Source organism: Letharia lupina (assembly GCF_014066315.1).
Source record: "Letharia lupina isolate WasteWater1 chromosome Unknown contig_24, whole genome shotgun sequence".
Classification (NCBI taxonomy): Eukaryota; Fungi; Ascomycota; class Lecanoromycetes; order Lecanorales; family Parmeliaceae; genus Letharia; species Letharia lupina.
Window position 1 is genome coordinate 782,836 of NW_023502993.1, and position 24,316 is coordinate 807,151.

The 24,316-nt window shown below is 49.8% G+C and overlaps 5 protein-coding genes across 5 annotated transcripts; 3 read left to right on the top strand and 2 right to left on the bottom strand.

The window, feature by feature from the left end:
* Nucleotides 1-122: 122 nt before the first annotated feature.
* On the top strand, nt 123-8,864 carry HO133_006464 (uncharacterized protein; the record flags this gene model as incomplete). Its single annotated transcript, XM_037297362.1, has 9 exons — nt 123-702; nt 751-1,124; nt 2,251-3,329; nt 3,484-3,590; nt 4,604-4,613; nt 4,657-6,775; nt 6,927-7,460; nt 7,511-7,612; nt 7,782-8,864. 9 exons carry the CDS (start codon nt 123-125, stop codon nt 8,862-8,864), a joined length of 5,988 nt encoding a protein of 1,995 aa, XP_037147487.1.
* Nucleotides 8,865-9,156: 292 nt separating this feature from the next.
* HO133_006465 (uncharacterized protein) lies at nt 9,157-10,842 on the bottom strand (the record flags this gene model as incomplete). Its single annotated transcript, XM_037297363.1, has 2 exons — nt 9,157-10,416; nt 10,465-10,842. The coding sequence occupies 2 exons, from the start codon at nt 10,840-10,842 to the stop codon at nt 9,157-9,159; spliced, it is 1,638 nt and encodes a 545-aa protein (XP_037147488.1).
* Nucleotides 10,843-11,524: 682 nt separating this feature from the next.
* HO133_006466 (uncharacterized protein) lies at nt 11,525-13,927 on the bottom strand (the record flags this gene model as incomplete). Its single annotated transcript, XM_037297364.1, has 1 exon — nt 11,525-13,927. The coding sequence occupies one exon, from the start codon at nt 13,925-13,927 to the stop codon at nt 11,525-11,527; it is 2,403 nt and encodes an 800-aa protein (XP_037147489.1).
* A 1,408-nt stretch (nt 13,928-15,335) lies between these two features.
* Nucleotides 15,336-16,553, top strand: HO133_006467 (uncharacterized protein; the record flags this gene model as incomplete). The annotated part of the gene is made up of 2 exons (XM_037297365.1): nt 15,336-15,591; nt 16,282-16,553. 2 exons carry the CDS (start codon nt 15,336-15,338, stop codon nt 16,551-16,553), a joined length of 528 nt encoding a protein of 175 aa, XP_037147490.1.
* Nucleotides 16,554-18,293: 1,740 nt separating this feature from the next.
* HO133_006468 (uncharacterized protein) lies at nt 18,294-24,161 on the top strand (the record flags this gene model as incomplete). Its single annotated transcript, XM_037297366.1, has 4 exons — nt 18,294-22,098; nt 22,149-22,358; nt 22,413-23,016; nt 23,078-24,161. 4 exons carry the CDS (start codon nt 18,294-18,296, stop codon nt 24,159-24,161), a joined length of 5,703 nt encoding a protein of 1,900 aa, XP_037147491.1.
* Nucleotides 24,162-24,316: the final 155 nt, after the last annotated feature.

Sequence of the window (24,316 nt, forward strand, 5' to 3'; positions counted from 1 at the left end):
CGATATTCCAACAGCTACATGGGTATTTTCGATTTACCGCCCCAATCTTCGTCAAAAAAACTTCAAGCGTCAAGAAGCCTAACATGCTAAAGCGAAAACACAGCACCGATGGTCCGTCTAATATGGCCGACGAACATCAAGCTACCCGCGCAGGCCCAGTAACGCTCGTGATCGATCCTGAAGGTGATCTGTACATGCTGTTCGATAGTGGAAGTCTTCTGGTTTCCCGCAAAGCTCTCTCGCTCAGCTCCCCGGTCTTTCTTGCCATGCTCGGGGCGAATTCGAAGTTCAGAGAGGGAACAGACATGACTCTCGCTCATAATGGTGTTCAAATTGTCTCATTCGAAGATGACAACTTCGAAGCCATGACTACTATAGCCAGAATAATCCACCTTCAAAGCGACAATGTCCCAGCCACAGTGACATTCAAGCAGCTCTATCAGGTGGCAGTAATGTGTGATAAGTACGATCTGAAGAGATGTCTCGGGCCTTGGACAAAGATTTGGGCGACCCCGTACCTCGACTGCTATGCGAGGCAAGGATACGAAGAATGGCTCTTCATGTCCATAGTCTTCCAGTACGATGGTCTCTTCAAGGAGGTCACGCGACATCTTGTCATCAACTCAGAAATGTCTGAGCAAGGCACGCTCGTCACCACGACTGGTTTCGACATTGGCGAAGGCGTATCTTCGACCATCTTAGGTGAGTGAATTCCGAAAAGTCGAAGCTCTGAGCACTGATTACGAACAGAGCGAATCACCAAGTCTAGAGCAGAAACGATGTTCGAGGTCCAGGACCTTTACTGGCAGGAATTCTGCAAGTTGCGAGCCAGTAATACGGCACGCGTCTGCAAGGTCGGTGGTTTAAATGTGGCAAAATGCGATGCTCTCAACCTTGGAAGCCTATATCAGCAATTTCCAGAACTTCAGGATCCTCGACAAACCTCCGGCGCCTGCCGTAAGACTGTCAAAAGCATGATTGAGGCTCACGCAGGCATTTTGGAATTGAGCGGGGCGCTGATCTTCAAATTCGGCGACCATAGGCCTTGCGCTGTGGGTTCACGTCTCGCAGCTGACGCGAGGAAGTTGCTTGACGCTGTGCAAGGGCTGGACTTAAGTGACATTGTCTGCTAGCAAGATAGACGGCGGCCTGCTCCCAGTACGTCATGACCACTTGGGATCAACGAAGGTTGCACTGGGGATCTGCTGACAGTGTCTAGGATGATACGCGGCCGGCTTTCATGTCTTGATGTAGCATAGTATTTTCTTTCCTCGGTCGGCTCGCAGGGTGGATTACTCGTTGTGTTGGGCTCCGCAATGTTGAACGGCGACGCGTCACTGCACACATAATCTCTGCGGCTGCTCTCGATGTACATGACCAAAATCAGCGTTCTTGAAATGACATCCTAGTCATGAGTAGTAGATCCGACAACAAAGGCCTGGTCAATGAGACGGTTGTGCTACGCGGGACTCACGTCCATTGCCAGCTAGATGTTACCATTCGTCCAAGGTCCCCCTTTTTGCTGACACCATTCATATATACAGTCTCACAGATACAGTCTCCCACCACTTTATAGAATACTGCTCCGATCCTAGCACCATGATTCATTACATTTGCGGGTCCTGGGCCATGGCCCAGTCAGGGCAGCTATTTTCATTGGATCCCGAACCAGCGTGGATGGGTATCTTGATGTGTCTTCATCCGCGTATGTTTATCACTGCTCGCCCAGTCTTAGATTTCAGGGTTCGAAAAAAAGTGATTGTTGTTCGCATACTATGACGCCTTTTTTCGAGTCGACGTCGCTATCTTTAGCGTGCTGGATTCTCCGCGGGGCATTATGGTCCTCTTCCGCGCGGCCTCTTCCTCAAGCTCATGTCATTATGTCGTGAACAGTAATATCGTAAAAGTGTTCTCGACATCTTCAAAGCAGTGGTCTGTCTAGACACAGGATGCATACCAACCAGGGTAGGTTGCTGTAATCGATTCTGAATTAGTCTCCTCCCCAATTACTCCGTTTCTTTGCAGCTGTGAGGCACGATGGCAAAGCCATTGCAGGTCATTGTTGTAGGTATCACCCTTTCTAAGGATCCTGTCCTTGTTCTTTTTCCAATTCTTGTCCGAATCACTAGAGAACTTTCGCCTCTATGTCTCTCGATTTTAGTCCTCTGCTGCATTAAAGTTATTACCCCAGTAGAGGCTTGCCTTGTGCCCACGGGGTGACGGTCTCATTACTGAATGTTACTTGGACAGGTCGGAGGCTCGTTGGGAGGACTCTTTGCCGCCATCGTACTGAAGCGTCTCGGTCACGTTGTGCGCATATTCGAGCGCAACCCTAGCCCACTATTACAAAATCAGGGCGCAGGGGTAGTCGCAGGAGGTGATACACAGACCTTCTTCAACAAGTATGACGCTACAAGGCGGCCGATTGCCGTTACAAGCAAACTACGACAGTACCTGGATCAGCAGGGAAACCAAATCCATGAAGAGGACACCGTTCAGAAGATGACTAGTTGGGACCTGCTTTATTATCTACTGAGAGCGAACTTCGATGGCGTCGAGAGTGGCTATTGCAAAGTTCCTGAGCCGTTTGAAACTGATGGTCAATGCGCGTACGAGTACGACCATATGGTGAAGAATGTCAAAGATATTGGTGAGCAGGTTGAATTGGAATACGAAGACAAAAGGGGCCAGGTCGATAAGACCACGGCAGACTTGATCATCGGCGCGGATGGACCCAGCTCGACTTTACGCAAGATCCTACTACCAGATGTGAAAAGGGATTATGCAGGCTACGTAGCGTGGCGAGGAACAGTACCCGAACAAAAGGCATCGCCTTCGGCCAAAGGGACGTTTGTCGATAAATTTACTTTCTACCATTCCCGAGGCACGCAGATATTAGCCTATGTTATACCAGGAGAGAATGGAACCCTTGAACCAGGCGAGCGACTGATCAACTGGGTCTGGTATTGCAACTATCCGGAAGACTCGACAGAATACAAGGAAGTCATGACGGACTCTGATGGGAAGACTCATCATGTTACAGTACCAATCGGGAAAATGAGGAATGAGGTACTAGAGCACCAAAGGCAGTGTGCCAAAAAAATGCTACCACCCCAATTTGCAGAGATCGTCTGCGACACGAAGCAGCCGTTTATCCAAGCTATCACAGATGCGATTTCACCGAGGAACTCCTTCTTTGACGGGAAGCTTTTGCTGATCGGAGATGCCGTTGCAGGCTTCCGACCGCATACAGCTGCCAGCACGAGCCAAGCTGCATTCGATGCGCAGAAGATGCATGAGCTGATGAACGGTGAAATCGGACTGGACCAGTAAGTGCACACTAGCAAATCCTACCCAAACGTACGCTTTGTTTTGAGCCTCAAGACATGTTTCGCGAGCAGTGGTGGCATTGGGCTCATTAAACCCCCCCATTTCCTAGTAGGTGAGTCTTTTGCAATGTTATGCTGACTCCGAAGTGTGCAGGTGGGAGGTGGAGACGATGAATTTCGCGAAACACATGCAAGGGCGAGGGGTGGAGATGGGTCAGAGGAGTCAATTTGGGCATCACCCTCTAGCTCAGACGTTGGAAGGTATGGCAAGATCATGATGGACTTCATGCTGCTTGTGATGTACTTACGAGTGGAGAGGAATTGGTGGGAGAGGTTGTTCGAAATCTCAATTGTAGGCTAGAAATCATAGAGCGCACAGCTCATGTTGAAGTCCACCCTTATTTTCAGATGTAAAGAACTTGGCTACGGTCAGGAGGAGAGCTTGGAGGCTGGTACCCAGAAGGTTTCATCCGTCCCCTACAAATCCCGTGGGATTGCTTCATTTCTTCACTACCCCTATATTCTTAATCATTGGGAAACAAAAAAGTTCCCGCAAGCACCCCCCTCCCGATAATTGAAAAACGAAACTTCTGGAATAACTTTACAACAATAAATTATAATTTTCTAAAAACTTTATAACTATTAGAAAATGTAATAAAGACTACGATATTTAATTTTTAGAATATTCTAATTATCTACTATATAGTAAAATAAAAATCTATTAAATTCTTAAGATTTTTCGATAAGTCTTGGCGATTATAGAATAGCCGAGGTAACTTTTCAACGTCAAGCGTATATTCTTAATTTATACTATATCTTACGATATCTAAATTAAAATCTTCTAAAATTTTTAAAATTAATTATTTAGTATTATAAGAAAAGATTATAAAAATTATAGATTATAAAGACTGGTGGTTGTAAAGATATTCAAGAATTTTCAATTTTTGGTTTTCGATGGGGGGTGCTTGCGGGAACTTTTTTGTTTCCCAATGATTAAGAATATAGGGGTAAGCGATCCAATCCACGCCCAGGAAATGCCGTCATTCATCCCGCCCCGCCCCGTACCGGCCGAGAAGCTTCGATTCTCGATCCCTGGAACTCGAGAGTCCACCAACCTAAGGTATATGTTTATTTTTCTGAGGTACTCTAGAGGTTTGACCCCATCCCTTGAATAAACACCCCCTATCAAATCTATTATTATCTACGACCTACAGCCTATTAAAGGATCGGCAAATTTGTTGCTGGTCACACAACAATAATAATGTCCGACAAAGGTGCAGAGGGGTAAGTCCTCCCTCACAGCATTCCAGCACAACATATTTTGCAGCCAAGTTGGACTGACCGAACCTCGACTCAGCCATAAGCGCTCCAAATCTGCTCTGGCCAGGTCGCTGCTTCACCGAGACAAATCGAAGAGTATCGACACCGACGGCGAGTCTAGTATTGCAGGTTCCGAGGCCGGCTCCGAACCCCCCTCTCCTACGATAGGCGCCCCGTCAAGCCACCACTCCTTTGGAGGCCTTCGATCTTCTCGTCACAAAGCGAAGACATCGAGCGGTGTTGCTGGTATGGACATCTCAAGTCCCAGCACCGCTGCTTTGACTCGAGACGCTGCTGCTAAACAACAAGACACTGGCCCTACGATCCAGCAATCCGTCCGAATGTTCAAGTTGTTTGAGATTCTACGAAGTGGAGACAGTGCAGCAATTGCCAAAGCTGTCACCGAAACATCTACTATGCCCACCATCAGCGAGGATGCTGAGAAGGGTGCAGCAGCTGGGACAGGGACCTTGGATGGTACAACGATCCTACACTTAGCCATCCAGTGTGCCGATCCCCCTGTGGTTGAGCAGATATTATCTGTTGCCAAGACTACGCCAGGAGCTAGCATAGATATCAATGCCCGAGATCGCGATGGGAACACCCCACTTCATCTCGCTTCTATGCTTGGACGGCCTACCACTGTACGCCTACTACTAGACCAAGCAGATGTCAATGATTCTCTCCTGAACTACCAAAGCCGCTCTGCTTTAGACCTTGCTAAGACACCAGACATCTTTCAGCAGTTACAACTTTCTCGCTCATTGTTCGTCGATACCACTGTCAAAGACATCCAGAAGCTCGTCAGCAAGCAAAACTATGATCAGCTCCAAGCTACCCTTCAGGACTCACGTGTTGAGACTGTCCTTGACGTCAATGGTGGAGAGCTTGCAACAGATCCCAGTACTGTTGAAAGTGGAGGCACACTACTACATGAAGCCGCGCGCAAAAGGGATACCACGCTGATACAGTTGCTGCTAATGCACGGAGCCGACCCTTTTCGTCGAGACCGCAGGGGCAAACTCCCTCAAGACGTCACAAAAGATGACAGGACACGAAGTATCCTAAGAAAGTCGCCTGCTGCAGCTGCAGCTCAGAGAGGCATCCAAGAGAAAGCAATCCTAGGTAGCGGTTCGGCTCAAACCCCAGATAACGCGCCTGGCGGGAAGGACGCTCGAGAGATGAAAGGCTACTTGAAGAAGTGGACAAATTACACAAGTGGATATAAGTTGAGATGGTTCGTCTTGGAGGATGGGGTGCTAAGTTATTATAAGCATCAGGATGACGCTGGCTCAGCGTGTCGTGGAGCCATCAACATGCGCATTGCCAAACTCTATATGGACCCCAAAGACAAGACCAATTTTGAGATACAGGGGAAATCATCCGTTAAGTATCATCTCAAAGCAAACCATGTCGTGGAAGCCAAGAGGTGGTTTTGGGCACTGAATAATGCGATTCAGTGGACCAAAGACGAAGCTAAAGAGTCTGAGAGGCAGAAACAACGAAAGGAAGGGATGCTACGCCAAGCTAAAGCGGGACAATTGCCACAGCTCGCGGATGAATCGAAGGAGCTCGGAACAACAGATGCATCTAGGCTTAGCGGCAAAGGTCTTGCCCCTGCCACCGCAGTGGGTGTTCCTCTTACAGCGTCTTCATCACGATTATCATTCCAAGAGTCCACGTACGGGGATGAAGAGGGCTCAATGTACGATTCGTACGAACCCGGCGCTGCGGACAGGGAACTAGCCCGTTCAGTAAGGGGGGCACAGACCACCACAATCGCGGGTGACCTGGACGACGAGGAAGAATATGGAGATGACGCGAGTGATCACGAGATCCAACCTCTTAGCAAGGACGCGTTCAATATCACTGCCCACTCAGCCAGTCTCCAGCTAAGGCTTCTTGCCCAAGTTTCGGCAGCGCTGCAAGCGGAAGGCTCTAAAGACCACGCCGTTTCGATCTCTGATTCTACGGTCAAACAGGCTCTTTCGACCTATGAATCTGCAGTTGCTAGTCTCCAAGGCCTGGTTGGTGACCTGCTTAAGATCTCTCGTGACCGGGATGCGTACTGGCAATACAGGTTAGATCGGGAAGCAGATGTGCGAAGGCTATGGGAAGATAGTATGGTACGTAAATATCAAAGCAAACTCTTCGTGATAGAGCCTGCTTGGGTCGCAATGCATTTTAGGAGCAGAATTAAGGGACCTCGCTCCTTCGCGCTCCTTGAGGTTGGAGTCTTTTATGCGAAGTGAAACGCTGACCCTGTAATCTTCACAGGCCCGGGTCGCAAAGGAGCAGGAAGAGCTTGAGGGCCGCATTGGCGAGTCAGAAGAGAAACGAAAACGAACAAAGCGAGCCCTGAAAGAGGCTTTGGAAGGGACTTCAGACTCTGTTGCGCCAAGCAGAGGCATGTCTCAAGACGAAGGTCAAATTTCAGCAACCCTCGAAAATATTCAACTCGACCAACGAAGCCCTGCTCGTCCTCGTACAAAATCGATTGGCTTCAGAGATCAAGGGAGGAGGAAGTCTACAATTGCAGATCTCACGAATCTCTCCGATTCAGATTCCGATGAAGACGAGGAATTTTTCGATGCTGTAGATGCAGGGGAGGTGGAAGTCATAGATGTGATGCCACCGTCGAGTCCGCTAGCCCTTCCTGAGGACGATGCAACAGATCAGAAAACTTCCGAAGATGGAGATCTGCGTGAGAAAAAGTTGGCAGATATCAAGGCCTCGTTCAAAGGATACGAAGATCCCATCCGCAAACGATTCAAGATGGAAGCTGACAATAGACCAAAAATCTCTCTCTGGGTGGGTACATCTTGAGACTGTCATTTCATGAGCCACTGACATCAAGCTAGGGCATTCTCAAATCCATGATTGGAAAAGACATGACCAAAATGACACTACCGGTGTCCTTCAACGAGCCAACTTCCTTATTGCAACGGGTGACAGAAGATATGGTCTGTCCCTTCCTTTCCCTTTCATCTCGAAATCCTTCATGACCGCCACGGTATGGGCAGCAAGACCACGTTTTGGCTGCAGAACCAGGGATCCTACCCTTTTTACACATTTCTCGTGAGCCTGATCATTGTCTTGAAAATGGATATGCTGACCTTTAGATCTTCGCAGGAATACACCGATCTATTGGACACAGCAGCTGATCGAGCCGACTCGACCGAGCGCATGGTCTACGTTGCAGCGTTCGCTGCGAGTGAATATGCATCAACCATTGGCCGTGTTGCCAAACCTTTCAATCCGTTGCTCGGTGAGACTTACGAATATGTGAGACCAGACAAGGGCTACCGCTTCTTCATCGAACAAGTCAGCCATCATCCACCCATTGGCGCAGCGTGGGCTGAAGCGCCGAAATGGGACTACTATGGCGAATCAGCAGTCAAGTCCAAATTCTACGGCAAGTCCTTTGATATCAACCCCCTCGGCACCTGGTTCCTCAAACTCCGCCCTACAACTGGTGGTGAAGAGCTTTACACCTGGAAAAAGGTTACCTCCTCCGTGATCGGCATCATCACCGGCTCACCCACAGTCGACAACTACGGCCCCATGGAAATCAAGAACTGGAGCACCGGCGAAGTCTGCACGCTCGATTTTAAGCCTCGGGGCTGGAAAACATCATCGGCGTATCAGGTCAACGGCAAAGTGACAGGCAAGGATGGCAAGACAAAGTGGAGCATCGGTGGTCGGTGGAACGACAAGATCTATGCTCGCTTGACCCCAGGCTTCGAAGATTCAGAGCTCAAACCTGGCAAGTCCCACGAACCAGGCTCCAATCAAGCCTTCCTGGTCTGGGAAGCCCACCCGCGTCCCCCAAATATCCCATTCAACCTAACCCCCTTCGTCGTAACATTCCAAAACCTCCCTCCCAACCTCCGGCCCTACCTCCCGCCCACCGATACCCGTCTTCGCCCCGATCAGCGCGCTATGGAAGACGGCGAGTACGACGTCGCTGCTACCGAGAAGAATCGGGTAGAAGAGAAGCAGAGGGCTAAGAGGAGGGAGAGAGAGGCTAGGGGAGAGGAATTTGTGCCGAAGTGGTTCAGTAAGGGGAGGTGTGAGGTTACTGGGGAGGAATATTGGGTCACTAATGGGCGATATTGGAGGGTGAGGGATGAGGTGGGGAGTGGCAGTGGGAGGTGGGAGCAGGTAGGGGTTGACGATATCTTTGGGAAGGATGAGGAGGAGAAGGAGAGGTAAGGATTTAATGATGGATGAACAGTTGTCGTGAACCAAGGGTGGTTAACGATAGCATAGCGGAGCATTTTTTAGTCATTCCTTGATGGACTATCGGTACAAGAATATGTTCACTGTCAATGCATGCTTTACAATCTCAAAGCAATTTATTGACGGTTCCTTATTTCCATGTCAGAATGCCTACATTCCTTCATGTACAGTATGGCACCTCGGCATTCTCACCCACTTTCTTCTCGGCAGTCTGATCCCTCACACCCTCTTCTTCCCTCTCTCTTTACTGATCCATCATCCATCATCACACCCGCCCCGGCGCACTAATGTCCCTTCTCAACTCTGCAACCTCCACCATCCTCTTCCTCGGCGTCCCATTCCCTGCAGCTATACTCCTTGCCCTACCTCTCCTCTGTCGAATCTGCTCCAAGGCGTCCTCTCTGCTGATTCCTCCTGGCGTAGCTGGCGCAGGGGTGAAAGGTAGGTCATCTTTCAGAGGTATGGTGACTGTTTTGGTGTAGCTGATGGTTCGTGGTGGAGGGATGGGAAGCGGACGAGGCGTATGGGGGAAGGTGAAAGAGGGTGTTGGTTCGATGGGAGATGTGTGGAGGCTCGGGAGGTTGGTCGCTTGTGGTGTTGACTGGGGAGCTTGTATAGAGGGTTTGGGTGTCTCTTGGGTGGGAGGAGAGAAGGAGGGTTTGATCGGTGACGGCACTTTGTAGAACGTACCTGTAGTTGGGGAGAAGTTGAGAAGATCTTGGTCCGTATTTTCACGCTGTAAAGAGGGTTGTCGCGGTGGTGTGGATGGTGGTTGATCTTGTGCTGATGCTGGGATTGGTTGAACAATCTGTTCTGGAAGTGATTCTGTGACCGGTTGTGGTGCAGGCTTTTCATGTTCCCCTGCGATCTTAGATGCTATCTCCACCATTTGCGTAGCCAAAGTATCGTCGTGGACGTATTGGATTCCCTGTCTCTGAGCAATGCGGCAGGAGCAGCATTGGAATTGGCATTCCATTTTCATGAAGTTGATTTGGTCGTCTGCTCGAAGCCTCATCCGCTTCTCCATCCTCAGCTGGTCCTTCACTGATTCAAGCTGGTCCTGTGATCGAGCGGCTTCCGGATCCACATTCTCCTTCATGCTCTCGCTTCTTCGGCTTCGCTTTCTTGGTGAGGCAAAGTTCTCTCCATCTGTGGACAGCGGCAGAGCGATCGCTCCCTCAACTACTGGCCTAGCGACCTCCTCATCTATTAGGCTAGTCTTCAATGTGTCCCGCTCCTTCTCAATTATCTTGTCCTGCTGCTTCTGCTTCTCCATCTCTTCTTGCAGCTCAACAAGCTGGTGTTGGGCAGCAAAAGTCTCTTGCTCTCTTGTATTGACCTTCCGTCTCTGCACATCGACCTCTTCCCTCATCAAGGTGTATTTGTTTCTGGTAGACTTCAATTCTTCTTGCAGCTTCACCAGTGCGCTGGATGACTTGAAAGCTTCTTTTCTCGCCCTTCGAACTTCCTTTTCGTAGATTGTTTGTGCATGGGCCTGCGTCTCTTTGGATCCTTGTAGCTCCTCCTGTTGTCTCGATCAGCGGAATCTTTCCGTAATGGTCGACTACCCTACCATCACACCCTCCAGCCTCTCGCCGACCTTCCTTTCTCTCGCTCTCCCTTCTTCCACATCCTGTCTCAATAGCCTGTTCTCCTCTCTCAGCCTTCTTGTCTCACTTTCAGCTTCCTCGCGCCCTAAGACAGCCCGTTTAAGGGCAGCCTCACTATCCTTTCTTCTTTGTGCAGCCTCCTTGCTCAAATTGTTGAACTGTGCAACTTTGCCTTGAACATCTGAGTTGCCGCGCGAGTGTACGATAAAAGGATCATTCTGTATGTTGGAGATGGAAGGTAGCGATGGCGATTGCGGGAGTTGTAGTCTGTTTGCGCGCTCTGGCGAGACGGGAAAAAGAGGAGTACCAGGGGAGGCTGGGAACCTGAAGACTGGGTCCATGCGATTCGATTGGCAAGTTCGGATCCTTGTGTACTGTAGACTGAAATGCAAGTCGCGGGAGAAGGAGAGAAACAAATAAGGCGTGCCGGACCTAGCCCTAGCCCTAGTATAATCCTAGAGTGCGTTGCCCAGGGCAGCGCCCGCTTCACGCTAATGCACTGCGCCTAATTCGGCAATAATCTTTTTCATCTTGGGACGTGATACCTACATGTACTTAGACACGATCCCCGCCCCCACCACACGTTTAAACTGGGGGCATGTCTAAGGCACAGCTTCCAGGTACTGTCTCTGGGCTTGCGCAGTCGAGGGTGTTTCAGTGCCTGTGTATCTTGCAAGCTACCTCTACCTTCATAGTGCGTTATTCGTGAACAGGATCCTCCCTCCCTTCGGGCGCCTTAGGGGGTAGAATGTCTTCACCTATCGTACCCAGAAGATGAGAGTGGTGTACATGTATCAGGGTCCCTTCAGTTTGACATTTTCAATTTTATGTGAGATGGTGAGACGTTGAATGTATAGATTGAAATACCTGAAGCCCTAAAGATATTCCAAAAGTATAGAAATATGACCAGAGAAAATGAAAGCCCGAACCCACCCTCCAAATCAAGGACCAACTCCAGTGGCATGAGGCTTTCCATTGCAATCCCCTGATTCAACCCACGCGCGTCCGGTCAGACTGCAAGTATCATGCCTTCAGCCATTTTTCCCTTCGGTCAGTCCAATCTTTATCATCATCCCCCTCGTCTCTAGCTCTCTTTTCTTTATTCGCCTTCTGAAGCTTGAGCTTCCTGAACCTACCCTTTTTCTCTTTGTCTTTCGCATCTTCTATCTCCAATGACCTCGTTCTTCTTTGCGCTGCCAGAACTTTCAGATCGATCTCTCCCTCGCTTTCATCCTCCGATGTCATCGACGGTTGACCATTGATAGACGCGGATCGGCCATCTTGAGGTGGACTCGTGGTCGTCGTTTGCAGTTGCGAGTGCGTCCGCCGAGACCTGGGAGCGAGCGTGGTACGAGGTGATGTTCCTGGCGTATCTGCCATGCAGACGTCTTGATTACGGTACTTACCATCTACCGTTCCCTCAAACCCCTCAATTCCAAATCTAAACCTCCTCGATCGGTCCAAGTTCCACTCCGGTATCTTTAACTCAGGACCCTGGCGTCGAGATTTCTTGTGCGCCTGTACAATGTCCTGACCGAGACTCTGACCATCGTCGGGGTCGTCTCTGTTTCTTTTCGTCCCATGAGCCTGGTGTGGACTAGATACCGCTGACGGTTGATGCGTTTGCGGAAGACTGGGCTCGGATGGACTACAATCCGGCTGCTCATCCTCTTCGATCACGTCCACAAAATCAGCACGATAAGACCTTCCAGTCTTGGGATTGGGCTTGAGCTGATTCTGGTTTCTGTGCCTCCTCGAAAATTCTCTCAACTCAGCCTCCTTGCTGAGGTCAAATAGATGCCGGGTGAGATTCGCGCCCTCGTATCCTGCTCTATCCTCCCTATTTTTCCGAAGATTTATGCGGCCTCGTCCCCCGTAGTGCAATTTTGTGACGGCGAGCTGGTGGCCCAAAGTTCCCTTATATGGAAGACTCTGTGGATCGTAGTGAGAGCAGCCACTCGTTTGCTGGTCTGGACAGCGTGCAACCCACGGATTCCCACCAACTCCGCGTCTAGCATTCGCGCAACATTGACTTACGAAATCTTCAATTACCCTTATCTCTTCGTTAAGAGTAAAAACAAATCTGTTCCTTCTCCCTTTCTCTTTCCGTGTATCGCGACCTTTGGCGGAGACGTTCAACTTCGCGCATATCTCTGCGAAATTGCAGTAGCGCTCGATGCAGTATAGATGATAATAAGCCGCATTCAGAAATGGGTCGTGGTCGGGATACTGTACGGAAAGCTCGTCTACTACGATGAGTAGCTGACCTTGATTGATTGTACGCATCGGGCAACCTTGGAAGCGACACTTCAATCCGCTTGGGAACCTCTTGGCAGATGAGGCTGGAGTTTTATGAACCCTAAGCCTCAGGGGGCTCTCCTTCAGATTGCGCTGACCTTGATGTAGGACGTGAGTGAATAAGTAGCGATTGATCTCCTCTGCGGAGTAAAGCTTGGACGGGTCCAACTCACCGTCTTTCGTATACTCGAAGATGCTCCACGTTTCTGGCGCTTGGTTTAAAGGCGTGTATAGGCTATTCTCATTGTATTTTTTGTTTCGTTGGACCGGAGATCTATCAGACTGCTCTTGGGTTGCACCTTCCTGATAGCCTTTAAGGGGTCTGCGCGGGTTCGTCAGTACTGCTCGACTCTCGTTTTCAGGGTCCGGCTCACTGCTTCCTGTTAATGCCACGCGGCTTGCGCTAGAAGCTCCGTCCCAAGCAAGTCGTCTTGCCCTGTAATCCTGAATTGCACTGTTACCTGTTGAATGAGGTAGTTGTTGGGTATTGTACCCTACATCAGGAATCATAGCCGGTTGTATTCCCCTACCGATTAGCTGCAGACTCTGAAGAAAGTCCAAGCCCGGTGGACTATCTGGAAGCTCGAAATTACCTGGCGAAGAGATATGCGAAGAACGGTCCTCCGACTGTGTGGCTGATGTGGCTGATCCAGCCAACATTTCATCCAAATTTTGCTCTGCGGCAGCGTCGTCATCGAAGTTGAATGGAAAGCCTGGCAGAGAATGGCTCTCGGGCTGTACAGCCGGTGCACCGAACACGGGTTCAAAAGATTTCTCCTCAGGATTCTCGTCATCGAAGTCGTTCAGCTCCTGAGAGGCTTTCGCAGCATTGTCATTTACCGCGAAAGGAAAGTAACTGTCCCAGTCGATATGGTCAGGATCATCGTCAAATTTGGGGTGGTCGACTAGATGATCAAGGTCAAGTCCAAATTCTAACGCGATAGCGGGGTTTAACTCGTCTTGCAAGCTGGCCTGAAACGGCATTTCTTTCGTACAATTTGTCCCGCTCTCCTGATGAACATCGACATCTGATGTTGTGGAGACTACGTTCTGAGTACGCGCTGGATCCAGATCAGAGGTATGGCCTGCCATGGTCGTACTGATTGCTGATATGGTGCTCTCTGCCATCTCGGATCTAATCATCGACCGAGGTTGGGGTTCTTCGTGGTGATGCCCTTTAGATGATGCAAGCGTTGCAGTCGTCAGATTGGTAGGTTGATAATGGCTTCGTCTGCAACATTGGCTTATTGTGTAGGAAGACCAGGAAGGTATACAGGCTGGAGAAACCAGAGGAGCCGGGGAGGTTACAGGACATCAGCAAATGCTCTTTTTGTGTCCACAATCGACAAAGAAAGTCGATAATTGCATTGTACTTTGGAACAAAAGATACGAACAGGGGCTTCCGGCACGCGGTTGTGTGCTGAGATCAAAGCAGAGCTAGACAAAGATATGAAAGTAGAGCAACAAGGAACTATTCAATGGTTTCATTTCTACCAAGGGAGATGTCTCACTGCCATCATCGCTGCTAAAGATGTCCGTCCCAAAGCACTCACGTTATCTTTTCTAATGGTCTCGAGATCGTTGAACGTAGCTTGACATATTAAAATAAAGGGTCAAAAGACATGTATAGGGGGAACCTCGAAGGCTTCAAGTCTCAATACGGCGAGGTTGTTGGCAGGCGATGTGTCAACAGAAGTGACAGTCGAAGTGGTATGAACCCTTATAACATCGACAAATCCACACCGACGAGGAGGATTGTTTGCTGTTGAACGCTCATACCGGAGTAAGTTTCATCTGCGAATGACACCCTCTTTAGAGATGAAGCCTAAAATCGGCGTAGGAATATAAAAACACAAAATTCCAACGCCTCAAGGTGGAAGTTTTTCTGACGAGTTGCCTGCCAAATAGACCAGCGTTAAGACCGCCAATTCAAAATAGATGTTAGATGTCAGAACTTTGAGACAGGCAGTCCAGAAAGGGTCTATTTCTCAACATCTCAGTCGCTCTCCTGTTGATGCTTCAGGGGATGTGACCTGCGTTTAGAGGCGTCGCGGAGCCGCCATCGGAATTTGGAGTCCATGATACTTGGAGGCAGCCAGTCTCATCCCATGTTGGCTGAGTGTTTGCCTATAAAGAATCTGGGATCAGCATTTCTTCTCCAAAACAAAAATTCGAGCAACGGACGGCTCGAGGGGCAATGAAAGCTTCTTTTGCCCCCGGGACAAGTCTCGCTCGTAGAAATCGTCCGGAATAATGAGGAGTCGCTCCAAACGTACCGCGCTTTCGAAGAGATTTTCCAAAGACAAAGAACAAATAAGGTATCGGAATCAGGAGTACCCCAAAGAAGGCGATGACACTTGAGACCCATGGAATGCCGAGATGGTGATACATGGGATTGACGAACAGTGGGAACGATGCCGCGAAGACCGATCGAAGGAAGGTGTTTGCCGCCACAGCACTCGCGGCATATTTCTGGAAAGTGTCTATCAAATAGTTCAGAGCGCTCTGAAAAATAGTGAAGAAGCCGAACCCCATCATGGCGGCAGCAATACATGGGGCTACCCAAGTGGTATATCGACTAGATGTCCATCCGAAAAAGAAGAGACCTGTGGAGATTTACGAGTCAGCATTTCTTCAAAGCAAACTCATAAGGATACAGACGACTCCGAGGTGCTTCAAGAGTCTTCTGCTACCGAAACAGGTGCAACCCGAAACACGATCCGAAATAGGAAGAACAGGCTCCGAAACGTACATACCACCCGCAAAGAAGATGGATCGGAACATCATCGGAGGTAGGCGAGCTTCGGGGACAGCTTTGTTGCCGGCCGCGATAAAGCGGCGATTGTAGTAGCTCTGATTCAGCACATTCGCAGCCCCCCCCCCCAGGAGGATACCAACGAAAAGGGCAAGGAAAGGCAGCGCGCCCACGAGCAGTTTCTAGCCGCGTTCCTCCTCGAACTCAGTGGGGAATGCTGCAAGATTGGTATACAGAATACCGTAAACGAAGGAAGCGTACAATGCCACAGAGAAGCAAATCGGTGTCAACAGCACTTGGAAGGGTCGTACACCTGCGCATATTTCGGAGTCAGCATTGCTTTCCAAGGCAAAACCCAGACTCGCAAGATAGGGCTCGGGAGTAGCAAAAGCCTTCTGCTCCGGGAATTTGTTTTGCAACTCCGAATTCGGCATTGAAAAGGAAGAAATTTCTCCGAAATGTACGAACCAAATTTTAGGGCCATCTCTTTCAAGGAGACACTGGACCAATTTCGCAGTCAGTGTTGCCTTTTTGAGCGGGTATATCGAGCCTTGGAACATGTATGGAGGACACAGACTCCCAAGACATGTCCCAAGACTCAAACCAAAAGAGAAGAGATGGACTCCGAAAATATGTACACCATTCTTCGAATTCTGCATGCAATGCCCAATTCCCAGTTTTTATTCGTAGTCTTCTTGCTTTGTAGACCAGAAGCCTTGATGGGTAGCTCTCGTCGAGTGTAAGACCATCCAGGGTGAGAATAGCCAGCATGAAGATACCAGTGAGGGACTCTGTCCAGCGCCAACGAAGATAGCTCTGGAAACAGCGCCACCAACGATAGGTCCTACAATTGGGCCTCCCACCACCGCGAATGCATACCCGACTATAGCTGTTCCACGCTGCGTTGGATCCCAGATGTCCCCTAGCACGCCACCTGTGTTTGTTACGGGCGCCGATCCGAAAAGGCCTGCAAAGAATCGAGTGATGATGATGGTCTGAATGTCCTTGGCCGTGGCTCTTCCGAATGAGAAGACCGCTGCAAAGAAGTACGGAATCAAGACTGCCGGCTTGCGGCCAAACATTTCGCTCAATGGGGCTCAAAGTAAAGGTCCAATAGCAAAACCACAGAGTAGTACACTCAATCCGAGTAGAGACACTTCGGTCCCAACATGGAACTGTTCCGAAATTTGATCGATTGCAGGAGAGTATACGCTGCTCGCCCATGTGCTACCCATCTTAGAGTTTTCTACGTCAGTCTCTATCATCGGGGAAAGCAAAACGAGTCGTCAAACGCTTTGGTAGTCAGTCTACTTCGCGGCTTGCCTTACGCCTCAGAGATTGTACCAATAATAGAGAGGGGAAGTAGGGAGAAGAAACTTGCCGTGGTGAAGGCATATAATACTGTCGTGATCACCTTCTTCCTAAAAGGCCAGTTGATCGGTCTGTATGGGTCGTCTGGGCCATCGAAGTCAACGAGGACATCTGCGGATGTTTTGACGTGCGACAGAGCATGATCAAAGAATGCACGTCTCTGTGCCAGGCTTGAATGCGAGATATTCGACCGCTGCTGGTCGCTCTAAATGCCCCGGTGCTATTGCCCCTTTGGGTATCTTCAGCAGTCTCTGCTCTTTCCAGATTGAAAGGTCTATATGGACGTGAGCTGAAACTGGCCTCGCCAGCATCATGGAGGCTGGATTGGCGGGTAGTCTGGCGCTGGAAGAGACTGGGAAGGGTATGTGCTGGGTAGTCCAAAGGGGCCGACATGGCCAATGCCGCAATTGACGCCGGAGGATTTCGATCCAGCTGTAGCAAAGTTGTACGTATTTGAAGTGGACAGGAGAAAAGCTGGGAGAGCAAATGGAGTGGCCATGATACCAACACCACCAACAAGTCAATAACAAAAAGTGGTAAATGAAATGACGGAGGTGTTGGACCCGAAGGAAAATAAAAAGTTCGGCAGTTCTGATAAGATACTTCGTGTTAATATCTGTTTTCTACAAATCCGTTCCCTCACCTTTCTTTTGCAATGAATTTTTCACCCAGCAGACCTACTGTTGTACCACAAAGACGGGCAGGTTTGCTTGCTTGTTTGGATCTGCTTTGATCTTGATTTTGGGATGTTTATGACACTGACCGGCTCAGATTGAGACTGGGTCACTGGTCACTGACGGAATCCTGAAATCTTGAGAAGCAATCGTGGCCCCACCGTTCGTTATGAGTAGTAGTGTCAAATATCGTCGCATGCAAAATTCGTAAAATTCGTATTTATATGGATTTTATTCTTCAAAAAGCTGGAGTAACAAGCGACTATGTTTGGTAGGAGAATGCTGAACGCTAGGTGTTTTATAATATAATTGTGATGGTGAAATAAGACTGTACGATATTCAGATTTGTATGTAAATCTGATGCGTCTTCGAGTGAGATAGGGACCACTACAGAGTATGAGCGTAGCGAATACCGATTAGGGTGCGGATATAAAGACCCAAATTCCGCGGTTGCCAAGAATACTCAAAGCTTGATTCGTCTCTCTTCAAAGTACAAGTAAGCGCAGGCACGCTTCATTTGAGAGGAGAGCTCTAGAGTACGTTCAAGGCCATTTCGCTCGTTCTTTGCCTTGATTGATGCGCTACACATTAAAGCCAATGCCGTTCGACTGCTCGATGCTTTGCGAGACGAACAAACCCAGCTTGAGGCCTCACTGTCTTTCCGGAACTTTCTAGCTGGCCAGGCGCAAACACAATGGCAGAGGAGAATCCAGAGTTGCAGGGGAAATTGAGGGAGCTAGATGTCGAGCTTGAAGAGGGGGAAATCACACAGAAGGGGTACCAGAAGAGGCGAACTCTCATCCTTTCCCAGTACCTCGCGCCACCTGGTGAATCCGCCCGAGGCCTGCGCTTGCACTCCCCGGACGATACTGCTCATCCCGCCAATGATGGATCGCGTGCTGCCTCTTTCGCTGCGCTTACCCAGCGCTCACTTTCACCTCTGCCTGCTGTGGCCCAGCCGAGCGCAAGGATGGGTGGTTCGGAGGCGGCAATGGATGGCCAAAACAGCTACCCAGGAGGACAACTGGGAGTCAGAAATCCGAGCCCAGGGCCATCATCGAGTGGACAAGGCTCATACAGTTCACGACCAAGCCAGGAACAAGGCCGAAGTGACGGCCAATACGTATTCAATCCTGCAAACGACGACGCTTACGGTGGGCAACAAGGGGGGGACTACGGGAGTGGCAGTCAAACCAGGCAGTCAACCATGCTAGATCAAGCCTACTTTTCAGACTTCGCAGGCGATCAGCATGAAGCTCAGCGCGATAGCTATGGAGGTGGACCACAACGATACTCCACTGCCGATACATTCTCCCCAACAGCGAACATTGCACCTCCAATGTTGAGTAACAGTGATCTACCCCTGCTTGGTACTTTGAACCACCAACTACCCTTGGAGCCGAGAGAAGTTCCGTTCGCTGTTTATGACCCCCATAACAGCAACATACCAATGTCAAAGTTCGACAATATAGCCACCGTCTTACGCCATAGAGCTCGCACAAACCCTAAACAGCCTGCATACTGGGTGCTGGACCAAAAAGGCAAAGAATTCTCGTCTATTACTTGGGAGAAATTGGCGAGCAGGGCGGAAAAGGTCGCACAAGTTATTCGAGACAAGAGTAACTTATACAGAGGAGACCGCGTTGCTCTGATATATCGCGATTCCGAAATTATAGACTTCGCTGTCGCCTTCATGGGCTGTTTTATTGCTGGCGTTGTGGCTGTTCCAATTAATGATTTCGACGTCTCGACTACCAACCTCTCAGATTATCATAGACTGAATGTGATTCTCACGACGACGCAAGCGCACCTAGCGCTCACCACTGATGTGAATCTGAAAACTTTCCAACGAGATATAACAGCTAATAAGCTGAATTGGCCTAGAGGAGTAGAGTGGTGGAAAACGAATGAATTTGGAAGCTTCCACCCAAAGAAAAAGGACGAAATACCACCTCTGATCGTTCCCGATCTCGCATACATCGAATTCTCTAGAGCTCCTACAGGCGACCTTCGAGGTGTTGTAATGAGCCATAGGACCATCATGCACCAGATGGCTTGCCTCAGCTCCATGCTTCAGACCATACCTACCAACGGCAACGATACCTTCAATCCAAATCTTCGCGACAAGGCAGGACGGCCCATGACGGGATCAAACGTGGGGGAGATCTTGTTGAGCTACCTCGATCCTCGACAAAGCATCGGTCTAATATTGGGTCTGCTCTTCACCATTTATGGCGGCCACACTACCGTTTGGATGGAGGCTCGGGCGGTTGAGACCCCTGGTCTTTACGCGAATTTAATCACCAAGTACAAAGCAACGTTGATGATTGCGGACTATCCAGGTCTGAAACGTGCAGCATACAATTATCAGGCAGACCCCATGACGACACGCAATTATATGAAAAAATTTGAGCCCAACTTCTCGAGTGTTAAATTATGTTTGATTGACACCCTGACAGTCGACAGCGAGTTTCATGAAATTTTAGCAGACAGGTGGCTTCGACCTTTGAGGAATACAAGAGCGCGTGAACTTGTGGCTCCCATGCTCTGTCTTCCAGAACACGGTGGTATGGTAATAAGCGTACGTGATTGGCTCGGTGGCGAAGAGCGGATGGGTTGTTCACTGGGAACGCATTCTTCTGACGATGATGAGAGTCATGACGAGAAAAAAGATGCCAAGGTGGTTGTACCAGGGAACGCATACGGTAGTCTGATTGGTGGAGGTCCGAAGAAGCCGGCGGGCCCGAAAGCACGAACAGAGCTGAGTGAAGTCCTATTGGACAAAGAGTCGTTAAAGACAAATGAGGTGGTGGTGGTGGCCATGGGTGATGAAGCCAGACGACGAGCAGGCAACGAGCCGGGTACGGTCCGAGTTGGAGCTTTTGGATACCCGATACCGGACGCGACTTTGGCAGTTGTAGACCCTGAAACGAGCCTACTTTGTACTCCCTATGTCATCGGAGAGATCTGGGTTGACTCTCCCTCCCTGTCAGGTGGTTTCTGGGCATTGCCTAAGCACACTGAAACAATCTTCCATGCCAGACCATACAAGTTCCAGGAAGGCAATCCTACTCCAATGGCTGTTGAGCCAGAATTTCTTAGAACTGGGTTGCTCGGATGCGTCATTGATGGCAAGATTTTCATCTTGGGACTCTACGAAGATCGCCTACGGCAAAAGGTTGAATGGGTGGAGCACGGTATGGAGGTAGCAGAGTACCGCTATTTCTTCGTTCAACACCTCATCATCAGCATCATGAAGAATGTACCCAAGATCTACGATTGTACCGCCTTTGATGTGTATTCGAATGATGAACATCTACCAATTGTCTTGCTTGAATCGCATGCTGCTTCTACGGCGCCTACGACTTCTGGAGGACCGCCTCGACAGCTCGACACTGCACTTCTAGACTCTTTGTCCGAGCGATGCATGGAAATTCTGTACCAAGAGCATCATGTGCGAGTCTACTGTGTTATGATCACAGCTCCAAACACTTTGCCAAGAGTTGTGAAGAATGGTCGGCGAGAAATTGGCAATATGCTGTGCCGGAAAGAATTCGACTTAGGTTCCTTGCCCTGCGTACACGTCAAGTTTGGTGTCGAGCGAGCTGTGTTGAACTTGCCTGTGGGCGTTGACCCTGTTGGCGGTATCTGGTCGCAAGTCTCGACTACAGCCAGGCAAGAAATTCTACAGCATCAGGACAAGCAATACTCTGGCGTTGACTACCGAGAGGTAGTTATTGACGACAGGACCTCGACGCCGTTGAACAACTTCTCAAGTATTGTTGATCTGCTACAATGGCGCGTAGCAAGGCAAGCGGAGGAACTGTCTTATTGCACTATCGACGGCCGCGGCAAGGAGGGAAAAGGCGTGAACTGGAAGAAGTTCGACCAAAAAGTTGCGGCGGTGGCTCTGTACCTCCAGAACAAGGCCAAAGTCAGGCCAGGAGATCACCTCATTTTGATGTATACACACTCAGAAGAATTCGTCTACGCAGTCCATGCTTGCTTCTGTCTTGGAGCTGTGGCCATCCCAATCGCGCCGCTCGATCAGAACCGCATGAACGAAGATGCACCTGCTTTCCTCCATATTATTGCTGACTTCCGCGTCAAGGCTGTCATCGTGAATGCAGAAGTCGATCACTTATTAAAACAAAAGATAGTCTCTCAGCATATCAAGCAGTCTGCACAAGTCCTGAAAGTTGGCGTACCTCCATACTACAACACTGCAAAGCCACCGAAGCAGTCAAGCGGATGTCGAGATCTAGGCTTCACGATGAAGCCTGCTTGGATACAATCCAAATATCCTGTTTTAATTTGGACATACTGGACGCCTGATCAACGACGCATAGCGGTACAGCTTGGTCATGATACGATCATGGGTACCTGTAAAGTACAAAAAGAGACCTGCCAGATGACTAGCTCGAGGCCAGTCCTTGGATGCGTGAGAAGTACGATGGGATTGGGATTTGTTCATACCTGCTTGATGGGCGTCTTTGTTGGTACGTTGCTGCTCTGTCCAGCTCTTGGCCTGGTGCTAACATCTCTACAGGAGCACCTACTTACCTTGTCTCGCCTGTCGATTTTGCTTCTAATCCCATGTCTCTGTTCCTCACTCTATCAAGGTACAAGATCAAGGATACCTACGCTACTGGGCAAATGCTAGACCACGCGATGAACACCATGCCTGGTAAAGGCTTTGCACTTCATGAGCTAAAGAACATGATGATCTCAACCGAAGGCAGGCCAAGGGTTGATGTCTGTAAGTGATTATTAGCTCCCACGTTGGTCTAGACCGCATGCTGATCAGACGCAGTCCAGAAAGTCCGCCTACATTTTGCAGGGACTGGCCTTGATAGGACAGCCATCAACACCATCTACTCACATGTCCTCAACCCTATGGTCGCCTCACGCTCGTACATGTGCATCGAGCCAATAGAGTTGTGGCTCGACACACGAGCTCTCCGCCGAGGACTCGTCTACCCTGTCGATCCTGACACTGATCCTTCTGCTCTCCTGATTCAAGATTCTGGGATGGTACCCGTCAGCACTCAAATCGCGATCGTTAACCCTGAAACTTGCAGACTTTGCCATATTGGCGAATACGGGGAAATTTGGGTGCAGTCTGAAGCCTGCGTAAAGTCTTTCTATGGATCTAAAGATGCTTTTGACGCTGAAAGATTCAATGGCCGAACGGTCGACGGAGATCCTCATGTTACGTACGTAAGGACAGGCGATCTAGGTTTCCTACACAACGTCGTCCGGCCTATTGGTCCCGGAGGTCAACAGGTGGAGATGCAGGTGTTGTTTGTCCTCGGCGGCATTGGTGAGACATTCGAGGTCAATGGATTGAGCCATTTCCCGATGGACATCGAGCACTCGATTGAGAAGTGTCACCGAAACATAGTGACCAATGGCTGGTAAGTTTTCATTCAGAGCTCGTCCCCGCTTCTGCGGGAAGTGCTAACAGTTGCTTCCTAGCGCGGTTTTCCAAGCAGGCGGCCTTGTCGTTGTCCTCGTCGAAGTCGTTCGAAAAGCCTATCTTGCCTCCATCGTCCCCGTTATCGTAAACGCTGTACTAAATGAGCATCAAGTTGTTGTTGACATTGTTGCGTTCGTCACGAAAGGCGACTTCCCACGCTCGCGCCTCGGCGAGAAGCAACGCGGCAAGATCCTTGCCAGCTGGGTCACCAGGAAATTGAGAACCATAGCACAATTCGGTATTCGAGATACGGATGGTGCTGATAGCCAGATCACTGAGGTCGCAGAGCCAAGGAGTATGCTGGGAAGTGTCGTCGGTGTGGGTAGCTCATTAAAGAATGTTGAGACTGTCAATGCACCGCCGACGAATCAGGCGCAACAGCAAGCGCAGGACTATGCTATCTTACCCACAGGCATCTCCGAGATGCCAGCAACTTACGAAAGCTCGATAGTCGAGTCCCCACCCCTTCCACCAGCTGAAGAAGACAGGGACGATACGCCCACTGAATCCCGCAACAACAATAATTTCTCATCCAGAATCGACAATAGCGACAATGGGGAGGAATCATCCTCCCAAGCATACAATCCACGAAATGATTCCCTTCCATCCCACAACGACACCGGCCTACCATCTCCAGAGCACTACCCTAACTACGCAGGCTACACCGCCAATCACGATCCTGACCCTGTGCTCGGTAATCCCGACAAGCCCTCTTTCGATTTCGTCTCCGAGGCCCCACCACCTCCCGCCCGCTACGATTCCAAACCAACCCTTACCTCCCAACACGCCCGCGAGGCCGAAGGCGACCTATGGTCTCTCCCATCACAGCAACGGCACCCACAGTCTCAATCTCAAAGCGCTTCCCAACGCGATGCGAGAACAAGACCGGGTGGACCGAGCCATACACCCTCCGCCAGCTCATCGGACCACTATGATATCGCCGGTGATGATGATTGGCGGCAGGACGCGATCATGCATATGAACCTGGCGCGAGATGGGAGCAAGAGAGATGCGCATGTTGGGGATAGGAGTGGTGGGCTTTATGGGGCTTATGATGGGAGTGGATATGGGCATGCTATGTGAGGGGCAGATTTTTGAACGGGGATTCTATGAATTATGCCCTTTTCTGGCCCTGTAACTGAGGAGATATGACACGAGGTAGTAGCTGCATGCGGTATGGCGTCGATGCTCTGGATGGCACTTTATCGTGGGAGGCCACTTGACGACGCATCAATCAG